Source organism: Chrysemys picta, chromosome 1, assembly GCF_011386835.1.
Source record: "Chrysemys picta bellii isolate R12L10 chromosome 1, ASM1138683v2, whole genome shotgun sequence".
Classification (NCBI taxonomy): Eukaryota; Metazoa; Chordata; order Testudines; family Emydidae; genus Chrysemys; species Chrysemys picta.
In genome coordinates this window covers 204,963,783-204,986,954 of record NC_088791.1, presented here as the reverse complement: position 1 = coordinate 204,986,954, position 23,172 = coordinate 204,963,783, and the positions used below count along the sequence as shown (strand labels likewise).

Genomic DNA, 23,172 nt, shown 5'->3' with positions numbered 1-23,172 from the left:
AGCTACAACACTCGACCCAAGGTTAAAGAATCTGAAGTGCCTTCCAAAATCTCAGAGGGCTGAGGTGTGGTGCATGCTTTCAGAAGTCTTAAAAGAGCAATACTCTGATGTGGAAACTACAAAACCTGAACCACCAAAAAAGAAAATCAATCTTCTGCTGGTGTCAGATAATGAAAATGAACATGCGTTGGTCTGCACTGCTTTGGACTGTTATCGAGCAGAACCTGTCATCAGCATGGACACATGTCCTCTGGAATGGTGATGAATCTTTAGCGCATCTGGCAGGTAAATAAATTGCTACGCCAGCTACAACAGTGCAATGCGAATGTATCTTTTAGAAAAATATCCAATTTTGATTTAAAAATCACAAGTGATAGAGAATCCAACACGACTCATGGTAAACTGTTCCTGTGGCTAATTATCCTCCCTGTCAAAAATTTACACCTTATTTCCAGTTTGAATTTGTCTAGCTTCAACTCCCAGCCACTGGATCATATTATGCCTTTCTCTGCTGGATTGAAGAGCTGATTATTAAACATTTGTTCTGGATGTAGCTACTTATAGACTGTAATCAAGTTACCCCTCAACCTTCTCTTTGTTAAGCTAAATAAATTGAGCACCTTGAGTCTGTCATTCTAAGGCATGTTTTCAAGTCCTTTAATCATTCTTGTGGCTCTTGTCTGAACCCTCTCCAATTTATCAACAACTTTCTCAAACTGGGGACACCAGAACTGGACGTGGTATTCCAGCACCCATGGCATCAGCGCTAAATGCAGAGATAAAATAACCTGCTATCAAGATTCTCCTGTTTATACAGCCAAGGTTGCATTAGACTTTTTGGCCACAACATTGCACTGGGAGTTCAATGTTCAACTGATTATTCACCAGGACCTCTCCCAGGATAGACAGCCCCATCCTGCAAGTATGGCCTATGTTCTTTGATCCTAGACATACACAATTTAATTTAGCTGTATTAAAACAGCTTGCTTGTTTGCTTGCACCCAGTTTATCAAGTAAAAACAATGAGGAGTCCTTGTGGCCCCTTAGAGACTAACAAATTTATTTGGGCATAAGCTTTCATGGGCTAGAACCCATTTCATCAGATGCATGGAGTGAAAAATACAGGAGCAGGTATAAATACATGAAAGGTTGGGGGTGCTTTACCAAGTGTGAGGTCAGTCAATCTATTTCTTCACTTCACCAGGTGGGTATTGTAGTTTTAAGAATGCCTGATAGAGATCCTGTCAGGACAAAGCTTGAAAAGGTGAAGCAAGTACAGCCGAAAGTCTCAGAAACCAGAAGACAATTAAAAAAAAAAAACCTACACACTTTATTTTTTAAAAAGAACTCATGCTATTTAAGCCAATCTCATGATTTTTTAATGCTTGAGGTTGGCAATACTGAGACTATTTAATATTTATAGTTAGGAATTGCAGTAAGTACATATAAACAAAAGTCTAGTAAAGCTAAAAGCAGCATGAACCATGTACTATCAGAACAATATAATTTCTGTTTTCAGAAATGACATTCAGGACAAGTGTCTTTATTAGCTTATATTAGTATGTGATTGATGTCACCTTTTGTTGTCATCATACTTACCAAAAATGAATCTAAAAGAGATGACCCACTACAAAATGTACTCTGATTTGTATGTTATTATTAGTTGATATCTAAATTATGAAAATCTCCATGAACTTTGGAGAATGAATAAACCTTAAAAAACTTAGTGAGATTTAAAACAAACTCTTGTTGGTAAATGTTTGAAGCCAAATAACCTTGGCATTGTCCTTTCCTGATAGGATATTTTAAAAAAAGAAAAAAAGACACTGGCCCTGATTCTGCTTCACCATACCTTATACGTTCCCCTCTTCAGCCAGCAGAAATTATGCTAGAAAAACCTGCATTGGTTAACATAGCTTTTATCACCAATAACTTAGGTTACATACTCTGAACCCCATAAAAGGACTTGCAGAACGCAGCAAATGACAACATGACAGCATCTGAGGCACCCTTGCTACCAGTGCCAGGAATGAAACCCTTAGAGTAGTGGTGCCAATTCACTTAATCAACCACTTAATCTTAACCAACCCCGCTTTCTTGGCAGGGGGAGGAAATTCCCTCCCCAGACAGCCCTTCACCCTAACTGGCACCACTGCAACAGTGTGATGGCAGCAAACGACATGTTAATTCCGCGATTTGGGGTGGTGTTGGTTGGTTTGGTTAATGGGGGATCAGCTAAATGAAAATAAAAGGGAAGGAAAAGGGGGCATGTAAGAGGAGAAGGGTCAGAGGGACAGGGCAGGTGAGAAGAGGGGCAGATGTGGAGTGAAACTGAGATGAGGAGACTGTGAGGGAGGAGTATGGGGAGGGTTGTAGGAAATGGCCAATCAGCATAGGGTAGGGAAATTCCCAAAAAAACTGTAGGAAGTTCTTTGCATGTGTGAAAGTCCCTGCTTCGGCTGCTTCTTCAGGACCCGTGGCAGGAGGGAAGGGAGATACCATCCAGGCTGTAGTTTCCCCAGAGCATGTGTGTTGGGGGGGAAGGGGAGGAGTCTCCCCTGCACAGTTCTGGGTCCAAGAGTGGTGAGGGCTGGAGTGGCCCCAGATGGGCTCCATTTTACACTGTCTTCCTAATGCAACAGCCTTTCCTTTGGCTGCTTCTGCAGCTGCTCTTATCTCAGGCCTGGTCTACACATAAAACTTCAGTTAATATAGCTACTGCATTCAGGGGTGTGAAAAATGCATACCCCTGAGTGCCACAGCTATGTCTGGCTACCATTGCTTGGGTAGGTGGAGTTCCTACAGCAATGGAAAAACCCCTGTCACTGTAGTCCGTGTCTATGCTATGGGGTTATAGCAACATAGGTATGCTGCTGAAGTAGTGCCCATACTGAAGTAGACATAGGCTCGGCTTTCTGTGTGGAACAGAGACCATAGACTATGATCATTCCATGCCATCACTAGCCCCACCTTCTGCATGGGAGATCAATAGGACGACAGAAGTCACGTATCATTGAAGATAAGTGCATTCATGTTGTACAACTTTACATAGGAAGGGAAAGATATGGCCCTGACCATATATAGTGTTTGGTACTACAGCTGTTTTAAGCTATATTTTTAAAACTTGGAATCTCTACAGTATTGGTGTAAATCAGGATGAGTTACTCCACTGAAAATAGGTCAACATCTCTGTTCCTCCCAAACTTTGCATGGCGCAGGAATGAGGAAATGAGGGTCAATGGGGGCTTTTGCCACATTTGTATCTCCTCTCTACCTTCTGTTCTGCTGGATGTCTGCTTGGCTTCCAATATGTTCTAATTTATGTTTGGCTGCAATGGCCCCTTAAGGGCTGTTCCACAGCCCAGAACAGCTGCAGCTCAGTTGCACTCTGACCACTCACCCCTTCCTTGGCACACACCCCTAGGCTAGAGGTTATAAGGAAGGGTAATGGAGAGTGCAGGGAACCCCCTTAGGGGAATTCCCTGGGAGCTGTTTCTGCTGGCTTACAGCCCCTTTAGACAGCTGCAGTGGCCAAAGAACAGAGCCCGGCCCAGGAACCTGCTTGTCCCTGCAGTACCACCATGAGAGAGATCCACCGTGCCTCCCCTAGGGTTGCCAACCCTCCAGGGTTTTGTCCTAGGGTCTCCGGAAATTAAAGATTAACCTTTAATTAAAGATTACACTGGTCTACAATTTTTGAGAAGTCGTCTGCTTCAGCGATAAAATGTGCTATTTATTATGTATTTTGATGTGCTGAATTCAAATATGACAATTAAAACAACGGATTGGTTACTGTTTCTAAGATATTTAAGTTTTTACATTTTATGTCTATGTATATTGTGTAGATAGTAGAATTTTAATCATAAATTGTAAACCTAGGTCTTTTCATGTGTTTATGGTTGCTTTACATGATAATATTTCACCTGTCCTGTTTATGTAACACTTTAAAAATCAGCAAAAGGGTTATATATATAAAATTTATTATGAAACAAAAGGCAAAAAACTATTATGTACATAGTTTAGTCCTATTCGGTGTCTACTCGGCGCTTCTTGGCTTGTCTCGTGCATTTATTAAATGGAGCACCTCTTGTCACTGTCCAGCAATAGTCTGCAAGCATTGATGGGCTCCACTTGCCCTGATAGCGTTTCTCCATTGTTGCAATGTCCTGGTGAAATCGCTCGCCGTGCTCGTCGCTCACTGCTCCGCAGTTCGGTGGAAAAAAATCTAGATGAGAGTGCAAAAAATTTATCTTTAGTGACATGTTGCAACCAAGGCTTTTGTATGCCTTGAGGAGGTTTTCCACCAACAACCTGTAGTTGTTTACCTTGTTGTTTCCGAGAAAATTTATTGCCTGGAAGGCTTTCCATGCCGTCTTTTCCTTGCCACACAATGCATGGTCAAATGCATCATCTCGAAGAAGTTCATGAATCTGAGGACCAACAAAGATACCTTCCTTTACCTTAGCTTCACTTAACCTTGGAAATTTTCCACGGAGGTACTTGAAAGCTGCTTGTGTTTTGTCAATGGTCTTGACAAAGTTCTTCATCAGACCCAGCTTGATGTGTAAGGGTGGTAACAAAATCTTCCTTGATTCAACAAGTGGTGGATGCTGAACACTTTTCCTCCCAGGCTCCAATGACTGTCGGAGTGGCCAATCTTTCTTGATGTAGTGGGAATCTCTTGCACGACTATCCCATTCGCAGAGAAAACAGCAGTTCTTTGTGTATCCAGTCTGTAGACCAAGCAAGAGAGCAACAACCTTCAAATCGCCACAAAGCTGCCACTGATGTTGCTCATAGTTTATGTACCTCAAAAGTTGTTTCATGTTGTCATAGGTTTCCTTCATATGGACTGCATGAACAACTGGAATTGATGGCAAAACATTGCCATTATGCAGTAAAACAGCTTTAAGACTCATCTTCGATGAATCAATGAACAGTCTCCACTCATCTGGATCGTGAACGATGTTGAGGGCTGCCGTCACACCATCCATGTTGTTGCAGGCTACAAGATCACCTTCCATGAAGAAGAATGGGACAAGATCCTTTTGACGGTCACGGAACATGGAAACCCTAACATCACCTGCCAGGAGATTCCACTGCTGTAGTCTGGAGCCCAACAGCTCTGCCTTACTCTTGGGTAGTTCCAAATCCCTGACAAGGTCATTCAGTTCACCTTGTGTTATGAGGTGTGGTTCAGAGGAGGAGGATGGGAGAAAATGTGGGTCCTGTGACATTGATGGTTCAGGACCAGAAGTTTCATCCTCTTCCTCTTCCTCTTCCTCGTCTGACTCAAGTGAGAATGATTCTGGTGCATCAGGAACCGGCAGTCCTTCTCCGTGGGGTACTGGGCGTATAGCTGATGGAATGTTTGGATAATGCACAGTCCACTTTTTCTTCTTTGACACACCTTTCCCAACTGGAGGCACCATGCAGAAGTAACAATTGCTGGTATGATCTGTTGGCTCTCTCCAAATCATTGGCACTGCAAAAGGCATAGATTTCCTTTTCCTGTTCAACCACTGACAAAGATTTGTTGCACAAGTGTTGCAGCATCTGTGTGGGGCCCACCTCTTGTCCTGATCTCCAATTTTGTAGCCAAAATAAAGGTGAAAGGCTTTCTTAACCATAGTGGTTATACTGCGCTTTTGTGATGCAAAAGTCACTTCACCACAAACATAGCAGAAGTTATCTGCACTGTTCACACAAGTACGAGGCATCTCTGCTCACTTTGGCTAAACAGAAATGTGTCTCTTTGCAAAATCAAACACTGACAAATAAGAGACCACGACACTGTATGATTTCTAGAGCTGATATAGGGCAATTTGTTCAGCAGAGTGATGTAAGCTTCGTTATGATTGCATCATCCATGACTTCTAGGAATAACATGATGCAATTCATATCATATATGACGCAATACCAGCTTCAGATTGCATCATTCATTGTTTTGCCTAAAAAGCAAGTACTGTCCAAACCCAGTCATAGATTTATTCATAGATCCAGTCAAAGATGTATTTTAGTCATTTCTGGTTTAAATTGAGATCCCTTCCCTTTATAACTCACTTATCCTCCACCATTCCCAAGTCAAGGGTCGTATATACTGACCCAATAGTATATCGTGAAAACTAGAGCCAATCAACAATTTTAAGCATCATTTTCGTTCTCAGTGACCCAGAATTAGTGAAGTTTGACTACATTTATTTCAGAAGCATTTTGGCTGTAGAGCAGTGTTATGTCATTTGATGAAACCTCCAGGAATAGGGCCAGACCAGAGTTGGCAACCCTCGTCTCTGCGGGCGGAGACATAAAGGAAAACACCAGGATTATCCACAGGCCTGTTGGGAGCAGGAAAGAAGAAAAGAACGGCCATCCTCCTGCATTTGTGTTAGCCAGGCTGTAGGGCTGGATCCATACAAGCCACGCTCCGCTTTCTTTGCCTGTCGTGGGGAAGCGCTGAGCGGGGTCAGCTCGGGGCTGCAGCCTTCCACTGGCCTCCCTCCTCTCTCCTCGCCCGCCCTCCGCTAGGGGTGCGGGGGGAGGCTCCGGCAGGTGATGCGCCCTCCCGCTTGACAGCCGCATCTGCAGCCAAGGACGACAGCAGGTTGGCGGGCCGGGGCGAGGCGTCCTCATGCTGGCGCAGATTCTCTCTCTGGGCGAGCAGCAGCAGTAGGCAGCGGCGGGGTTTCTCTGAGCCATTTAAACCAAGGCTGGAGCCAGCCCCGGCAATCGGCTCGCGAAGGGAGCAACGCTACACTGCGGGGACGGACTTTTACTCTTAATCAAACCCCCGCTCCGATTTCGGTGCAGCCGCCGCCGCCGCGGGCTGCTCGCCCAGCTCCTCCCAGGCACCGAAGAGGAAGCCGCGTCCCTGCGCCCCCTTTGCAGCCCGGCCCGGCGGGGGCATGGAGAGCAAGCGCTGCTTCGCCAACCGCTTCGATGACTACGCGGGCAGCCTGCCGGCCGGGCAGCGCCACGAGGCGGTGGTGCCCTGGGTCGCCTCCACCATCGAGCGCATCCTGCAGCAGGTGCCCCCGCTGGAGGGCGGCGCGGCGGCGGCGGGGGGCGGCCTGTACGGCGGGCTGGCCGGGGTGGCCTACATGCTGTACCACGCCGCGCGCTGCCCGCTCCTGGCCCCGGCCCGGGACACCTACCTGCGGGCGGCCCGGCGCCTCATCGACGCCTGCGTGCGCTCCGAGGAGGAGTGGGGCGAGCCGGACGCCGACACGCGGGCCGCCTTCCTGCTCGGCGGGGCCGGGGTCTACGCGGTGGCCGCGCTCGTCTACCAAGCCCTGGGGCTGCCCGACTTCGGCCGGCTGCTGGGCCGGTTCCGGGAGCTGAGCCAGATCTGCGCCCCCGTCACCTTCCTGGAGTGCGGCTCCGACGAGCTCTTCGTGGGCCGGGCCGGCTACCTGTGCGCCGCCCTGGTGCTCAAGCAGAAGCTGGGCATGGAGGTAAAGGCAGCCGGGCCGCTAGCTCCCGCGCGTCGCTGGCCCCTTTCCCGGCGGGCTGGGCTTAGCCCGGGCAGGGGGAGGCGGGGGGCTCGCACTAGCGCTGGGCTCTGGCTGTTGTTGGGCCGGTGTATCAGCACAAAGTGCTCTCGCTCCCGTTTTGCTACTTTGGGTGTACTGAGCAACCCCATCCCTCCCGTTTTGCAACCATCCCTGGACCAGTGACAGGTGCATGAGCAGCCCAGTCATTGGAACTAAGCAAGGAGAAGCCAGTGGAAAAAATGAAAAGGGCCACTGTGGTCTCAACGTGGGCTCAGGGGAACGCTCCATACCCACAAACCCTACCTCCCCTTTCACGAATTCAATGGAAGGGGCCACTCTGGTCTCACCTTGGGCTCAGGGGCATGCTCCGTTCCCCCAAACCTTACCTCCCTTTTCACGGATTCACACACAAAAAAGTGAAACAGCATGCCTCAGTCATGCAATAGATCAATTTGGCACATTAGCCAGGAGGAAGCAGACTGTGAGTGTTTTCAACCACAAACCCCATCCCTCCCGTTTTGCAACCATCCCTGGACCAGTGACAGGTGCATGAGCAGCCCAGTTATTGGAACTAAGCAAGGAGAAGCCAGTGGAAAAAATGAAAAGGGGCCACTGTGGTCTCAACTTGGGCTCAGGGGCATGCTCCATACCCACAAACCCTACCTCCCCTTTCACAAATGCAATGAAAGCGGCCACTCCGGTCAGGAAGCAGATCGGGATCGTTTTTGACCACATACCCCATCACCTCCTGATTCGCAACCCCATGGACAGGCGGTAGCAAGTTAACAAACAGTTTACCAAACTGCTACGCTGCGTGGCAGAAACCGCTCCCAGTTGCAAAAGGGGAGGGTTGCGTTTTGTCCTCCTAGCCATGGAACCCCCCGATGTCAGGCTTGGTCCCTCCCCGAGAGAAGGTGCCTGTCAACCAGCTCCACGGTCACTTCAGTCAGCGTCCCTTGCAGGAAGGGTCTGGAGCTACCAACAGGACCCTCTCCCAGCAGGCCTGGGGCTGTAGATGGGAGTCCCTTGTTTCCTGTCGAGGATGCCAAAGTCAATTGGTTTTTACTGAATGGCTGTTGGATTGTCACCCAAAACTCCGAATCTTTTCCAAAGTGAGGGCATGGGCTATATCTCAGGAGCCTTTGCCCTTTGTGCCCCTGGTTTAAAGGCAGCCTAGAATAAGGATGCAGCGTTTTGGAAAACTAACTGGAAAGAACAGGAGTACTTGTGGCACCTTAGAGACTAACAAATTTATTAGAACATAAGCTTTCGTGGGCTACTGCCCATTTCTTCGGATGCAGTAGCCCACGAAAGCTTATGCTCTAATAAATTTGTTAGTCTCTAAGGTGCCACAAGTACTCCTGTTCTTTTTGCGGATACAGACTAACACGGCTGCTACTCTGAAACCTGCCTTCACAATGCAGGTCCTGATCATTTGCGGGGAGGGGAATACCTGGGTGTTGAATGAACTGCAGGAATTACTTTGGGCTTCTCAGGGAAGGTATTCATAATATGAAGCAGATATTAAAACAGTATGTTGATTGATATGGAATAATAATAGTTATGATAATTAGCAATGATATACTTTGGATTGTCTGGGCCAGATTTTCAAAAACACTCAGAATTGAAAAGTCGCTCCAATTGTGAGACTTTTCCAAAGAGCTCAGAATCCAATTTGCAAACGCTGGCAATTTATTTTGGTGTCAAAATGGGAGATGAGTTTTTGAAAAGCTAGGGTGTAATTGTGATTGTCTTTGCCATTGACTTGAATAGAAATAGCATTTTACCTCGCGGCAGATCCTCTACTGGTGTAAAAGGTCATGAGAGTTTGGTGGGCTTTGGACCTTATCCTGACCACTGCTGAGGACTCACAGTTGCCACTGAATAAATAATAATAATTCCCATTTGCAATAAAGCTTGTCAGAGTGTAGTCAGTATTGTATCTAAACAGATATTTGTTAAATTCTTTTTCCAGTCCTCTTGTGAGGTCCGATTTTTGTTTTTGTTTTTTTCTATGCTCTGGCTTTTTTTCTCCTGGGAGACGAAACAACTACTGCGAAATAAAATGTAAACATGAGCAATCCTGCCTTATCCTATACCAGTCACTGCAGTGGCAGTTCAAGGAAATTCACACAATGGAGGATTCAAGGGACATCAGCATAATTAAGCAGCCATTAAAGGCAACAAGAATGTTAAGCCAATTGAATTTTTTGATTGAAAATTCTTACAATAAGAGACACGTACTGTAGTATACTGTACATGTTTAAATGTTATTTTTTGTTCTTGTACCGCTTATTAACCAGAGATATTTAACAACAATAATACTGTGCACTTCTATAGCACCTTCCATCTGAGGATGCCATATACAGGGCCAAAGAGTGGTTTGTAGGCACAGCACAATACTGGGTGCAGCACAGGGCAGTACCACGCTGGGGGGACCCAGGAGGGATCGTGCCTCAGAAAGGTACAAGACATTCTGGAGCTTCAGGGTGCACAATGGGAATGTGCACACTGCTCATACCTGTGCTTATGATGGTATAGGGTTTCTTCTATCTTTGTGATGGGTCAGCTGTTCTGTACGGTGTGGAGCAATGAACGGGGCTCCTGCACTTATTTTTCCCTTAGGTCTGACTTGTGCTCTTAGAGTGCAAGCAGGGAGCAGTCACTACCCTCTGCTGAGTTTGGAGACTGCAGTTGTACTGGGCTCTTGTGTGGGGTAATGCAAGGAGATGAACAGCACTTGCTGAAAGTCCAAGCTCAGTCTGCCTGGCCCTACGGAGTGAAGCCTCACAAGAGCCCAGTGAAGTATGTATATGTTGTGGTCTCCATTTAACAGATGAGACACGGGTAGGGTCACATGCCAAAAGTCACGGAGCGAATGTGTGACAGGACTGGAAATAGAATCCAAATCTCATGACTCCTTGTCTATGCTTTTACCACTAAACTGTGCTTCCTCCCACATTATAATTTTACTTACCCCAATACCAAGTCCTAATTTTTCACTAATGTTGAAAGGGGAAAAAAAGAAGTAAAATAACTAAAGCCACCCTTTAAAATAAGTAAAGTAACCTTAGCCTGCAGTATATACTATGCTGATATAATTTATGTCTGCTAACCAAAGTTCCCATCCTGCTAAGGAATATTTTAGCAAACACATCCTAGGGCCAGATCCTGTAGTATTTTACAAATGAGGAAACTGAGGCACAGAGCAGTTACATGTCACTTGTTACCCAAGGACACACAGTGAGTCAGTGGTGTTCAGAAATAGAAACAATGTGTCCTTGCTTTAAACACTACAAAACACTACCTCCCATAATCTGATTATGCACAATCTCACTGTTGACTTGTTGCAGAATGTTTTCTTATTTCCCAAGTTTATTTGCTTGAGGCTGCCAAGTAAACATTGATAGCACAGTGAAATTCGTCCCTTACATTGAATCGGGGCCATTAAATGGCTAAAGGCCTGAGACCTTTCTCGGTATGGGAACTAGCGGTCCCCTCCCTGCAGCTAGAGTATAGGCTGCAGTTGCTCCTGCCATTCACCGTGCTTAGTTCCGCACTCGCTGTCCTGTTCTTTCCCAGGGGCTACGCCAGGGTTAACCAACCAGCCTTCATAAAGCAAAGTATTTTATTTAGAACAAAAGCACTCCAAAGAAAACATATCTTGAAAACAATAAACAGCTTATATGCAAGTGCCTTTCCAGGTGTCATTCCACATGAAAACCCTGGTAGGTTTCAAAGTCCTTCAAATCCCTTTTGTAAGGTCGGTCCTTCTTGGTCCCAGAGTCAAATCAGTACTTTGAGTGAGAGTGACCCCATCTCTGTAGCAGGCTGCCCATTTTATACAAGTCTTAGTTCTGTGTTGTTTGGGCCTTTTGAACCTGGTGAAAACCAGGATATGCAATTTCCCCCTTGGGGCAGTACTTTTATTTGCCTGTCTAGTGATTTACATTAATTGCCCACTAGTGATGTTAGTTCTCGATAGTTTATCCTTAGTGACTTTCCCATAGTCATTGCATTGCTTGTCTTGTTTCAAGAAAAAAAAAATCCCTTCCCACCTGGCAGGTAACATACCAGGTGAGAAGGCATACTGAGTCTCATGTTTTTTTAATAAAAATAAATCAGTTTTTCCAATTCTGCACACTTTTTATGCTTCTTCAGTAGTTAGATATCCCACAGAATGCATGTGTCCCCACAGATGCCCATGGAAACAGTGGTAAAAGTCCATTAAACTGTTGTTTGTATTCCTTCTATTAATGATATAACATTTTCCCCTGCTTTCCTTTTATTGTGGTGATGTTTCTGTCCATTTCCCTATTTAGGAGGCATGCCACTAGCTGATCTGGCTTATTCCCCTATACCTTCTTTTAGTGGTGTCATTGTCACTATCAGAAGATAGAGGAAAAGACAAAGAAATACAGATTGTTGTGTTACCAACCCCTTGAGATTTTTTACAGCCTTTTAAAATAGGTTGAGGTTTTCTCTCAATAATCTGTACACTTGTAACATCTACTGACTTGATTAACCTACACTGGCAGTGGGGGGTACCGGAAGTGACAGTAGTGACCTATAGCAGTATGTTATGAAAGAAAACAAGCAGGGTTTGTGCTTTTGCCCTCTCTCGAGATTTCCACAATGGGGTGGTGGCTCTAAACTGCTTTTGAGGCACCATAGGAATCCCATGGGAAGAGGCTTAATCAGCATTTTCTCTGAGCAACATAGCCACATCACTTCCCTGGTCTGAACCATCCATTTCTGGGGCTGGTTTGGCTGGCCAAAGGTCCCCCAGTGGTGCAGAGGTTGCAGAAGTCTTTTGCTTCCTCAAACCCATATCTGGGTGAACTTTCTGCTGCTGGGGCAGAGTCCAGTGTACTCCATGAATGAATCAAACTGCATGTTATATGATCTGAAATAATACCTCACTCTTATATAGTGCTTTTCATCAGTAGACCTCAAAGTGGTTTACAAAGGAGTCAGTGTAGTGAAAAAGCTGTTTCTGCTGCTCTTCTCCAATTCCCCAGGCATCTCTTGCTGGTCTACCTCCTTCCACAGACTCTTTGTGTACCCAGAATTTAAGAGTTTCTGTTTGCACCCTTCTGTTCACATCTTTCGTTCTCACCCCCTCCCCCCCCTCCATTCCCCACTCCTTTTGCTCTGTTCTTAAACATTCCTGGGATCCACAGGTCTATGACTGTTAAAAATTAAATACAAATGTGTTTATAGTGAATGTAAGGATTTTGAAAGATCTTGGATGGATCACTCTGGAGTCTGTCATCATCCATTTGTCTTCATAAGAGATACAGAATGGGCCCCTGTTGCGCAGACCTTCCCCACACTGCTCTTCTAATGTAACTCAATTCTGATCTAACTAATTTTGAGGTCAGGGGTTGATTCAGTTTCCATGCTCATTCAATATTTACTCTTTGCTTAGACTGCTAAGTACTGTAAAGTATTGTGGTGGTTTTCTGGACAGTTGTTGTAACAATACTTCAATCATCGCTCATTTCATACAGGCTACTACACACCTTTTGATGTCGATTTTTGGTCACATGGACTAGGATTGGTTTTAAGGCAGGTACCTACAGAGGTGAAGGGCTTTCCCTCCCACACTAGTCCCCTGAAACATATGCTCTCCCCTCTCCCTGATTTTTCCAGTGCACCTATTTAGACTAGATTTTAAATTTAAATGTTTTTTATTAGTGAAGTTAAACTGAGAGTTTAAAGTGGGAGGTCTAACATACAAATAGGCCTAAACAAATCCCCTGGATCTGAAGGGTGGGTGTTCAGTCAGAATACAGTGAGTATGAGTTTCAGAACTGATCCCTATCTCTATAATGGACCAAAACAAAGCCACACTTCTTCAAAATCAGGATGCAAATTCTGAGATTGGGATACATGTCTAATGTTAGATAAACTTCAAAAATCTCAGTGGTATCACAGGTGCAAGTCAGCATGTGTGAAAACTTCATTATCTGCTTTAAATATAAAAGGCAGAATTTTGTTTTGATAATGTTGATCTTCTTCAAATCTATTGCTACCAGTGAAATGCTTTTGTCATACACGGATCTCACAGCACAGTCATTCAGGATTGGATATTTGATTGACACACAAGGTTGTAAGGCACACAGACAATCTCACATCCAGTAGTAATAAGCATTTTGATAGCTGACATCTTGAAGAATTATAGTAATCTGACATTTGTTTCTTACAGAAACAGGGTCAGTGAGGTAGTATCTTTCATTGGACAGACTTCTGTTGGTCCAATATTATCTCATCCACCTTGTCTGTCTGATATCCTGGGGCATTCTTGTATTATAAAAGGAGAATCTCACACAAAAGTGATGTCAGGTGTCTATATATTTCTTTATGCTGTTGAAAAAAATGTGTCTGTACTCCACTGTCTTTTAGCTGAAGAAGCAACTGAGTTTATGAATAATCCAAATTACAAAGTCATATTTAACAGATAGTTACTGTTTTTCCCCCCCCAAAAAATCTCCTGTATCCAGAGTGGAGCCCTACATTTCCATCCTTCTTCTTTTAACTCCACATCTTGGAGGGCCTATGCTATGGATACTGTTCCTCTGAGTCTAGAACACTGTCACTCAACAAATACATCATCATGGAGAACTGTTCTGTCTCTCTTTAAAATCAGCCAGTGTCACTCCTTAAACTGCTAGAGGGGCGGCTGTTGCATGCAAAGTATTCCTCTCCTGTGCATAGCTGAGTGTTATGTTCCCAGCCTAGGGGATGGAGTGGAACAACAATGGCTGTGAGCTTGCCTGCCTTCCTCCCCATCTCATAGGAAACAGTGCAGAGGGAGCAGAGATCCATCTGACAGAATGCATCAGAAAGGGTTGGAGGAAGATGTGCTGTATTGTTACATGTAATACAAAGGCAAAACTTAGTCCTGGAATAATCAGTGGGCAAGGCTAAAAAGTCCTTTTAAAATGAGCTTTACCTGTACCATGTCACCTTTAATGGCAAGCCACTGTGCAAACACTTAGAGACATTGCAGGCATGTGGGGTCAGGGCATGGGTGTGTTTGTCAAGATGGGTCTGAACCCGTCTCTGGAGACTTTTACATGTATGCCTGAGTGGTAAGCGGTCCCTGTATGCATCCATAGCCAGCAAAACATTTGAATCCAAGGAACTTTGACTCAAGCTAGCCTGAGGTGCTCATACTACTGTTGTTCAGATTATCAGAAATTTATGATCACTTTGATGCAGTAATTTAAGCAGTTTCTTAGGGAGCAACATACAAAGTAACTGTCTCCAATTTCCTAAATTCTTATATGACAATTTTTTGTAAGAAAGTCCTTTGCCATTATAATACTTCTTTATATAGCTATATTTGTTACCCGTATGTACCGCTCCTTATTAAACACTAATGTGAATGCAGTGTTTTGGCCTGATTTTCCTCACTACATGAAGTTTCATCCTGTCTTAGGGAACAGAGTGGGTCCAAGGTTAGGAAATTAAACAGTGCAAATGAGTGTGTGTGTGTGTGTGTGTGTGTGTGTGTGTGTGTGAGAGAGAGAGAGAGAGAGAGAGAGAGGGAGAGAGAATGTAGCAGAGAGTGTGAGAGAGATGGGAGGGAGAACTGGGAGGTGAGAAGAATGGCGGGGATAGATGGAAGGATAGAGTGGGGAGAAGAAAAGAGCAGAGAAAAAGTGAGAAAGAAACAGAGCAAAACAGGATAAATATACAAGAACCAATATCCCACACGGAGTAGAATTCAGAGAGAGAGAGAATAAGAGCAAGAAATAAAATAGAACTTGGAGCAGGGTACAGTTTAAATAAATGAAAGCAGGTCCTCTTGCAAGATTCTTAGCTGGTGTGAGTTGGCATAAGTCCACTGGTGGCAGTGGGGGCTATGCTAATTCACATCAGTTAAGAATCTAGCCCAGAGGCTAGAAAATACAGTATAAGGGCTGGTACTGTGAGAACCCCTCACCCCCAGAGGTACAGTTAGAGAGGTAAATCCTAGAGCTGCTTGAAAAATATTTTTTGACAAAAACAGGGTCAAATTTTAAATGAAAATGTTAATGAAAAATGTCCCATTTTTCAGTCAGCTCTAGCAAACATTGTTTTCTCCAACTCTACCCTTTATTTTAAATTTATCTGTCCAGGATTTTATTGAGAAAGAGGCGATGGGTGGGTAGGAAGGAGGGTTGCTTGTCTGAAGAAGAGGAGAAGAAGTAGACCTCTTTCTTCCCACCTCCCCAAGTTCCAAAACCCTTCTATCCCTCCACTGAACCCACCTCCACTAAAGCTCTCATTCTTTTTCTCCCCCCACAAGGAAAGGTGTCCTGTTTTCTCACTTTGCAAATCTGATCACCCTAGGCCATTGTTGCTGAACTTCATCCTTTGGTCTAATTACTAGCTCACAGGTCCAAAACCTCAATGGTTTCCTTACACACAATGTTCGTGTAGATCCCCAGGGCAATTTACAGTCTGTGTTTTACTGCCTCTTCAATTGTCTCCACTGGTTCTTTTTTCTCTTTTCTTGTTTGCCCTCCTGTCACCATTTTCTCTTCACACAAGTACACAGATACACATGGAGAAGTCACTATTATTGTCAGCATTTACACACAGTGGTATCTGAGTAGCCACAGATTCTGCTTACAGGAAATAACCATGATAACTCTGGTGTCAGTTGGCAAATATTGACTTTTTAATGGTGATCACTATACTCCTTCTAACATCGACATTTTTCATTTTACATACCTGCTACGTTGTTATATAATGTACTAACCCCTCTCGAGGCACTCAAGGTGTTGCATGAATAATTTAAAGTACAATGCAGTTAAAAACCATCACAAACCAAGCCATATAAATGAGGATTAGAAAGCCAAAGGATGTGCTGCCAGTAAAAAAGGGAACAGGAAGGGACTGGTGTCTGCCATAGGGGCCAACAGTGAATACAAACGAAAACATTTTCTGAAAAAGTAACACTTCCAGAATTGAGCCAGGTATTCCAGGGGACTGAGTGCTATACATGAAGAGTTGTTATAGGAATCTAAGATTCAACATTAGAACCCTTGAACTATGGGTGGATCTGAGCACAGATATGTACCATGACTAGGGTTCCGTATCTGTCATGGAGGTCACGGAAGTCACTTCCATGACTTCTGCAGGGGCCAGGGTGGCTGACTCCACAGCTGCCCAAGCAGCTGGATCCAGGGCCAACTGCTCACGTGGTTCCCAGGACAGCCATACCAGCCACTGCTGGAGCGACCCTGGGGACAGCCACACCAGCCGCTGCTCCGGCAGCGGTCACAGCGTGGCTGGAGCAGCTGCAGTCCGTGGCCCCGGGCAGCGGTCCCTGGCCATCTGGCCCCAGACAGCCCCCTCAGCAGTGCCTCCCCAGATTTCCCCTCTCAGCAGCAGCCCCCCCATGGCCCTCCAGCGCAACCCTCCCCCCTCCAAGATTTAATCACAGGTATTTTTAGTATAAGTCATGGACAGGTAACAGGCCATGAATTTTTGTTTATTGCCCGTGACCTGTCCATGACTTGTACTAAAAATACCCATGACTAAATCATAGCCTTAACCATGACTAGGAGGTCTCCGATATAGAGATTCCTCCCTATTTAACCAACAGGGCCAGCTTCCTCTCTGTTAATTCAACAGGGCTGGCTTAAAATCAGTCCCACTGTATAGGCAGCTAGTATAAAGAATGCAGATTTACTTCTGGGGGAATTCTGTGCCATTGCGCACATGCAGAATTCATGTTCCCCACAGATTTTTTTTCTCCGTAGAAAATACATTCTGCCAGAGAGACACTGCAGTTATGCCTTTTGTCCACCAGGGGCTGCTGTGGCACCTGAACAGAGGGCAGCCATCTCACAGCCTGGAGCAGCCAGCCGCTGATAGGGAGAAGGAGAGGCTGTGTTCCTCACAACACCCTGCCCGCAGGGCGAGGTGAGGAGGCACAGGATATGGAGGAGACAGAGCGGGGCATACGGGGCTGCTGGAGGGTCACATAGACTGGGGGTCAGAAGGGCTAGTGGAGGGATAGACTGGGGCAGGGGCTGAATGGGAATTGGGGTGCAGCGCCATATGTGGGTAGGGAGGGGCAAGGCCACATGGGGACGGGGGGAGGTGGCTGAGTGGGGGTACAGGGACACATGGGGATGAGGAGAGGGGGTGAAGGTACATATGGGGACAGGGTCTGCATGGGGGAGGCTCCCCAACTCCCTAACAATCATTTTCCCCCCCATCTCTCCCCAAAAAACCCTGTTCCATACTTCTCCCACCCACAACCAACAACCCTCCAGGTTCACTCCCAGGCTCCTTCTCAGCAATTACTTCCCTGTCCCTCAGCTCCTCCATTAAACCTGGTCCCCCCAAGCCTTTGTCAGAAATACGGTTCTGTATTGTAGTTTAAATAAATTATTACTCAAAGTTCTGTATTAATATGCCTAGTAAGGAACCTATTTGTCAAAAAACATTTCCCAAATCTTTTTTGTTGTCTACATTGGTACAGACATACTTGCTGACAGGTATTTTGAAATAAATTACCAAAATAATGGAAACTGGTGTGATTATATTGTATTATTCTGACAAACGAAAAATGCAGAATTTTAAAATATTGTATGCAGAATTTTTAATTTGTTGGAAGATAATTTTTATTTTTTTTGGCCAGAATTCCCCCAGGAGTAAGAGCAGGTGCAATGTGCTCACGGCTCCTCACTCCAGTGAACAGGGATGCTGCTGAGTTAGCACTATCTGCAAGTGGTGGAGGTGGTGTGCTTGAAGCAACTGGGAGGGATTTCAAATAGTTAAGTCTCCTGATTCCATGGGCCTACATTGCTGTTGTGAGGTTATTGCAACAGATGAGGTATGTAGTCACATTGTTTAAGGCATCCACCATAAATTGGGAGCTTGTTTTCCAGCTGATTTGAATGTAACTTTTTGTATCAGAATAACGGTGTATTCAATCAGGTGACAATTTCTGATGCAGCTATACGTCAAATTGCCTTTTCATCTGCATCTGTCACGAGATACTTTGAATGTTGATGGGAATGGGACGTAACATTGTGTGGTGAGACATAACTTCAAGTCCAGTCCAGCAAGATGGAATACAATTAAAATATTCCCCCAAAGGCAGTTATTTCATATCTGTAGTGTAAGATTATTTTCAGGTTGTAATTACTGAACTGATTATTTTTCGTCTGAGTAGCAGTGGCAAAAGAATTGGAATAGCTGTTTCAGTGTAGACAAATATATCATAAAGTATCTTAATAGCAATCCAAGCAGTTGCTGAGTCATTTGCTGTTTCTCAGGTCAGAATACTCTGGTGTATGAGAGAAGAAGTATAAATTAATTCTTCTTACAGTTGCTCAGCATCCCTGATATTAATGGTTTAGTATCTCTTGCTGAAGAGCAATGCATTGTGAACAAGAGTAACTGACTGTCAGATAGCATTTCTGACCAACAAAAATAAAAAGTTTGAATCATGACAGTGAATTTTAAATACACCCTCTAGCTGTTCAAGGCATTTAGCCATCTGGTATGGCTGATTTATCTCTTCATGTCTTCCCTCGCTAACTCAGTGGCTTTACATGTCAGGGGTTTAATTGTAACTAGTACACTTGAGGGTAGTGATTCAGTCCCTAGTGCACTGCAGTCAGGAAATGTAAGCATGGTCATGCTTAGATTTTGATGCACAGGAAGTAGAAGCCATTCTTAAGAATATTTGGGCCTGGGGATAGAAAAAGCATAAAGAGAGTATTTAGTCAGTGCATCATTTAGTGGCAAATGGTGGGTGTTCAGTGTTCTGCACTGGTGGTATTCTGCAGTTTACTTCCCTAATATTAGTAGTTAAAATTGTGCCATCTAAGTACCCCACTTACAAGTAAGTGATGCTGGGCAAATATATGAAGTATAACAAGGGAATCATAACCATAAAAGCTGTGGACTGGTGTGCAAAATTACAATTTACCAACTTCTACAACTCAAGAAGCTTCTTTTCAAATAGGCCAAATAATCAGTCTCCTTACTTTTGTTTCCTGAATGCTCATGTAAGCTTCTTTATTACTTGACTTGGCAAAGCTGATTGATTAAGAGCCTGTCTATCGTACAGTGCTAACTGAGCCAATCCAGGTTTGTCCGGCGCAATTCAGGGCATCTGTGTTGTAACACTTTACTTTCTTTGTCGTAAGATGGGACAACATATTTTATAGAACTTGGTTGGAGTACTGTATCATGACAGTTTGTCATGATATGTCATCCTGGCCCCACTATAAACTAAAACAGGAGGTAAATAAGTGGAGTTCCTCCCAGGCCTCAGTGTAAGCACTCCCCAGACCCATTGTTTATATGGTTTGTTCTGGAGGACCCTTCTGTTCCTGCCTCTAGGTCCTTCTCCCTCAAAGAGGGATGCCCTGTATATCCTGGATAAACTAGTAGGACCCACCTGCCAGCATGAGTCAGCAGAAATAATTCTATCTTTTTGAAAGTGTCTAGCAGCATAGTTCAGCATAATCAGAGGTAGTATTAGGGTTATTAGAATTGTGTTCTCATAGACGCAAGGATGATCTTGTAGTAAAAGCACTGGACTGAGACTCAGGAGAAGTGGGTTTCATTATTGACTTTGCTACAGACGCATGTGACCTTGAACAAGTCATCTATGTCTACGAACCCGTTCTCCAAACTCATCTCACTCTCTTCTTCTCACCTCCAAGCTCTTCATTCTCTCCTCACTTTCCCTGGTGCCCCTTCCCAAATTCCTCCAATCTCTTCTCCTTTTTCAAATGTACTCTACTTTTTTCTTTTCTCCCTCTCCCCAAATCCTGTCTCTCATATCTCCTTCCGGAATCCTTCCCTGCCAATAGTGTTCGTTCTCTCTCGCCTCAAAATTCCCCTCCTCCAGCTTCCCAAACACAACTTATTCTCTTAGGCCTGGTCTACACTAGGAACTTACATCTGTATAGCTACATCTCTTAGGGGTGTGAAAAGTCCACTCCCCTGAAAGATGTAGCTATACTGACCTAACCCCCAGCATAGACAGTGCTAGGTCAATGGAAGAATTCTTCCGTCGATCTAACTACCACCTTTCGAGGCAGTGGATTACCTACACCAATGGGAGAACCCCTCTCGTTGACATAGATACTGTCTGCGCTGAAGCGCTACAGTGGTGCAGCTACTGTAGCATTTTAAGTGTAGACATAGCCTTATCCTCCTTTCTCCAAATCTCCCAGTCTATTCCTTCCCTCCTTCAAATCTTCTTCTCTATGTTTATTAGTTGCTGTACACAAGAAATCAGCAAATTAATTATTTGCAATAAAAGGGGCATTGTCACAGGGTGAGATGGGCCTTTAAGAGGAGTGAAGGTGCAGGGTCCCACCTGCGATGAGTTTTGTCCCTTGGGATTGACTGGGAAGGACCATGTGACTGAGCATGTGAACCGCATTCAAGCATGGGGGGAGGGTATATTGAAGAGGCAGGCTGTTGCTCACTTTGGGAGAGATGAGACCTGCGTGGTAGCTTGCCTCAGAAGCTTAGGTAGCAGCCTGGTGGAAATGGAGTCTGTGAAGGACTTTATCTGAGAAACTAAGAAGAGAAAACTACAAGGACAACAGACCCTGGCCCTGCTTCAGGGCTGTAGCCTCTGATACAAGAGGACAGGAAAATCCCAGGGTTTTCCCCTCAGTGCACTTGGAAGGGCCAAAAGGACTAGAACTATGGAGCTTGGGGAGGGCTGCAAGACTTTTGTTTGGGTTGGACTGCAAGTTGTATGATAATAAACAAGGTGAGGAGACTTTTTTTCTTTTCTTTCTGAGCGCTAAGCATGTGATTGATAGAAAGGGACAACTAGGGTTATGGAGACTGCACGACTATCTAACATTCTAATTGCATAGGGCAAATGCAGGGAAGGGGGAAACAATGACGGTAACTGGAGACTAGGTGCTGCCAAGACACACTAACATATATTTACACACACATACTCTTCTTTCTATTTTATTCATAAATTGTTCTTCCTCTTCTTTGTGGTCCTGGAAAAAAAAGAACAAATTTGCTTTGTCTATGTGTGATTTGTGAATCTGTCTGTCTTTCTTGTCTGGCTGGAGCAGCATTTCCCTCCTGGTTCTTGATTGATCCATTTGCCTCTTGTCTGCACTTCCACACCATGCCTGGCCTGGTGCCTCATGCATTTTTCATTTGTTTTTTTTTTCTGTACCTCTCTTTTTCTCCTTCATCAATCTCTAGCCTCTGCTTCCTTCCCATTTGTGATAATCTTTCTCATTCCATGGTCAAGGTTTTCCTTTGCATTGCTCCAGTCCACTGTGGTGACTGTGCAGCAGACCTGCAAATTGAAATTGACCAGACTTTTTGGTAAGTTTCACTTGGCAAAGGGCAGTGTGCAAAAAACAATGATACTGAGCAGCCATGCTAGTGCTTGCTGTGGTTTGCTTCTTTCCCTTTGTGCTGTGTGTGCACCATGTGCTGCAAAGTGAAAACCTAAGAGCTTAATACATTTCACATGACAGGCAAGGGGTACAGAAAATGGGACTGCTCACAAGTTCAACTGTGCTCAAGTGCTTTCCTGGACTGAGGCCACTTTGTTGAGCATCACAACTGACCAGAAAATGGTAAATATTCTCTCTGAAAAACTCTGATAGAAATAATTTCATGTGGTTTGCAACTTTGTGGAAAATATTCAGGTATGTGTGTGGGATTTTTTTAGTTTTTTACCAAAATTTCTCAAGTAACAGTTTTTTGTTTTGTCAACAAGAGAAGAATTTTACCAAAAACAGATAATTTAGAATTAAATGGCAATTTTCCTTGTGGAAAATGGGCCATTTTTAATAAAAAAGAAATGTTGATGGAAAACTTTTAAACAGATCTACTTGGCACGCTTTAGGACTGAGCCAACAGAGCAGATATTCAGGCCTGCATGTCATGTGGTGCTGTCTGAAATTGTGATTTTTTTTTCCTGTAGAGCACAGGCTTCAGAGGACATCAAAACATTAATATGTAGGCATTGGAATGTTTAGAAGAGTCAGAATGGAAATGTCTTAAATGAACAGTTGTAGCTTGGCTCACCTGGAGTGACTCAGAAAACACAAATGTCATCATCATGTCCATAAGTGGCTGGAAAAGCCTTCTTCCTCCCAACTACAAACCCACTGGAGGTGGAGCAGAGAATTTAGTGCTACCGGGACAATTAGTACCATGCAATCAGTAGGCAGAGATGATGGTAGCACGTCTAGATACTGAGATGACAGGTCATCTATAAATGCAGTGAGTTATTATGTATTAGTGCTGGTGGTGCTGTGACTTGTTCTGGAGTTGGTACTTTTCCTCCCTTCTTTCCTTGTAAAATATGAGAGGTTTGTTTATGGAAACCTGAGTCAGACCTTCTGACACAGCGGTCTCATTTTCCCAAGGTGTACTTGGCTTCTGTGCCCTAACAACTGAGAGTGAGGTGCAAAAAGAGAAGAATTACAAGGCTTTCACCTTGTCTGTATGCAAGGTTCAAACATTTAACAAGGAGAAACCATCCTTCCAGTTTGTTTTACTACTACATATTAACTAATTTATGTTTAAAAAGGTGTCACCCACTCTTCTTCCTCAATTGAATCCCTGATCCTAATTTTGTCCTTGAAGCATGGTAGCGTCAAACCATAAATGATGTCTGAATTGTCTTTATTTGAGACTGACTTGAATTATATTT

At 44.4% G+C, this 23,172-nt stretch overlaps 1 protein-coding gene across 1 annotated transcript in view; it reads left to right on the top strand.

The window, feature by feature from the left end:
- The first annotated feature begins 6,902 nt into the window (after positions 1 to 6,902).
- Positions 6,903 to 23,172, top strand: part of LANCL3 (LanC like family member 3) — a 47,102-nt gene continuing 30,832 nt past the window's right edge. Inside the window, exon 1 of the mRNA XM_005294659.4 lies at positions 6,903 to 7,451. Within this exon, the coding sequence (XP_005294716.1) occupies positions 6,903 to 7,451 (549 nt within the window). The remainder of the gene's footprint in view (positions 7,452 to 23,172) is intronic.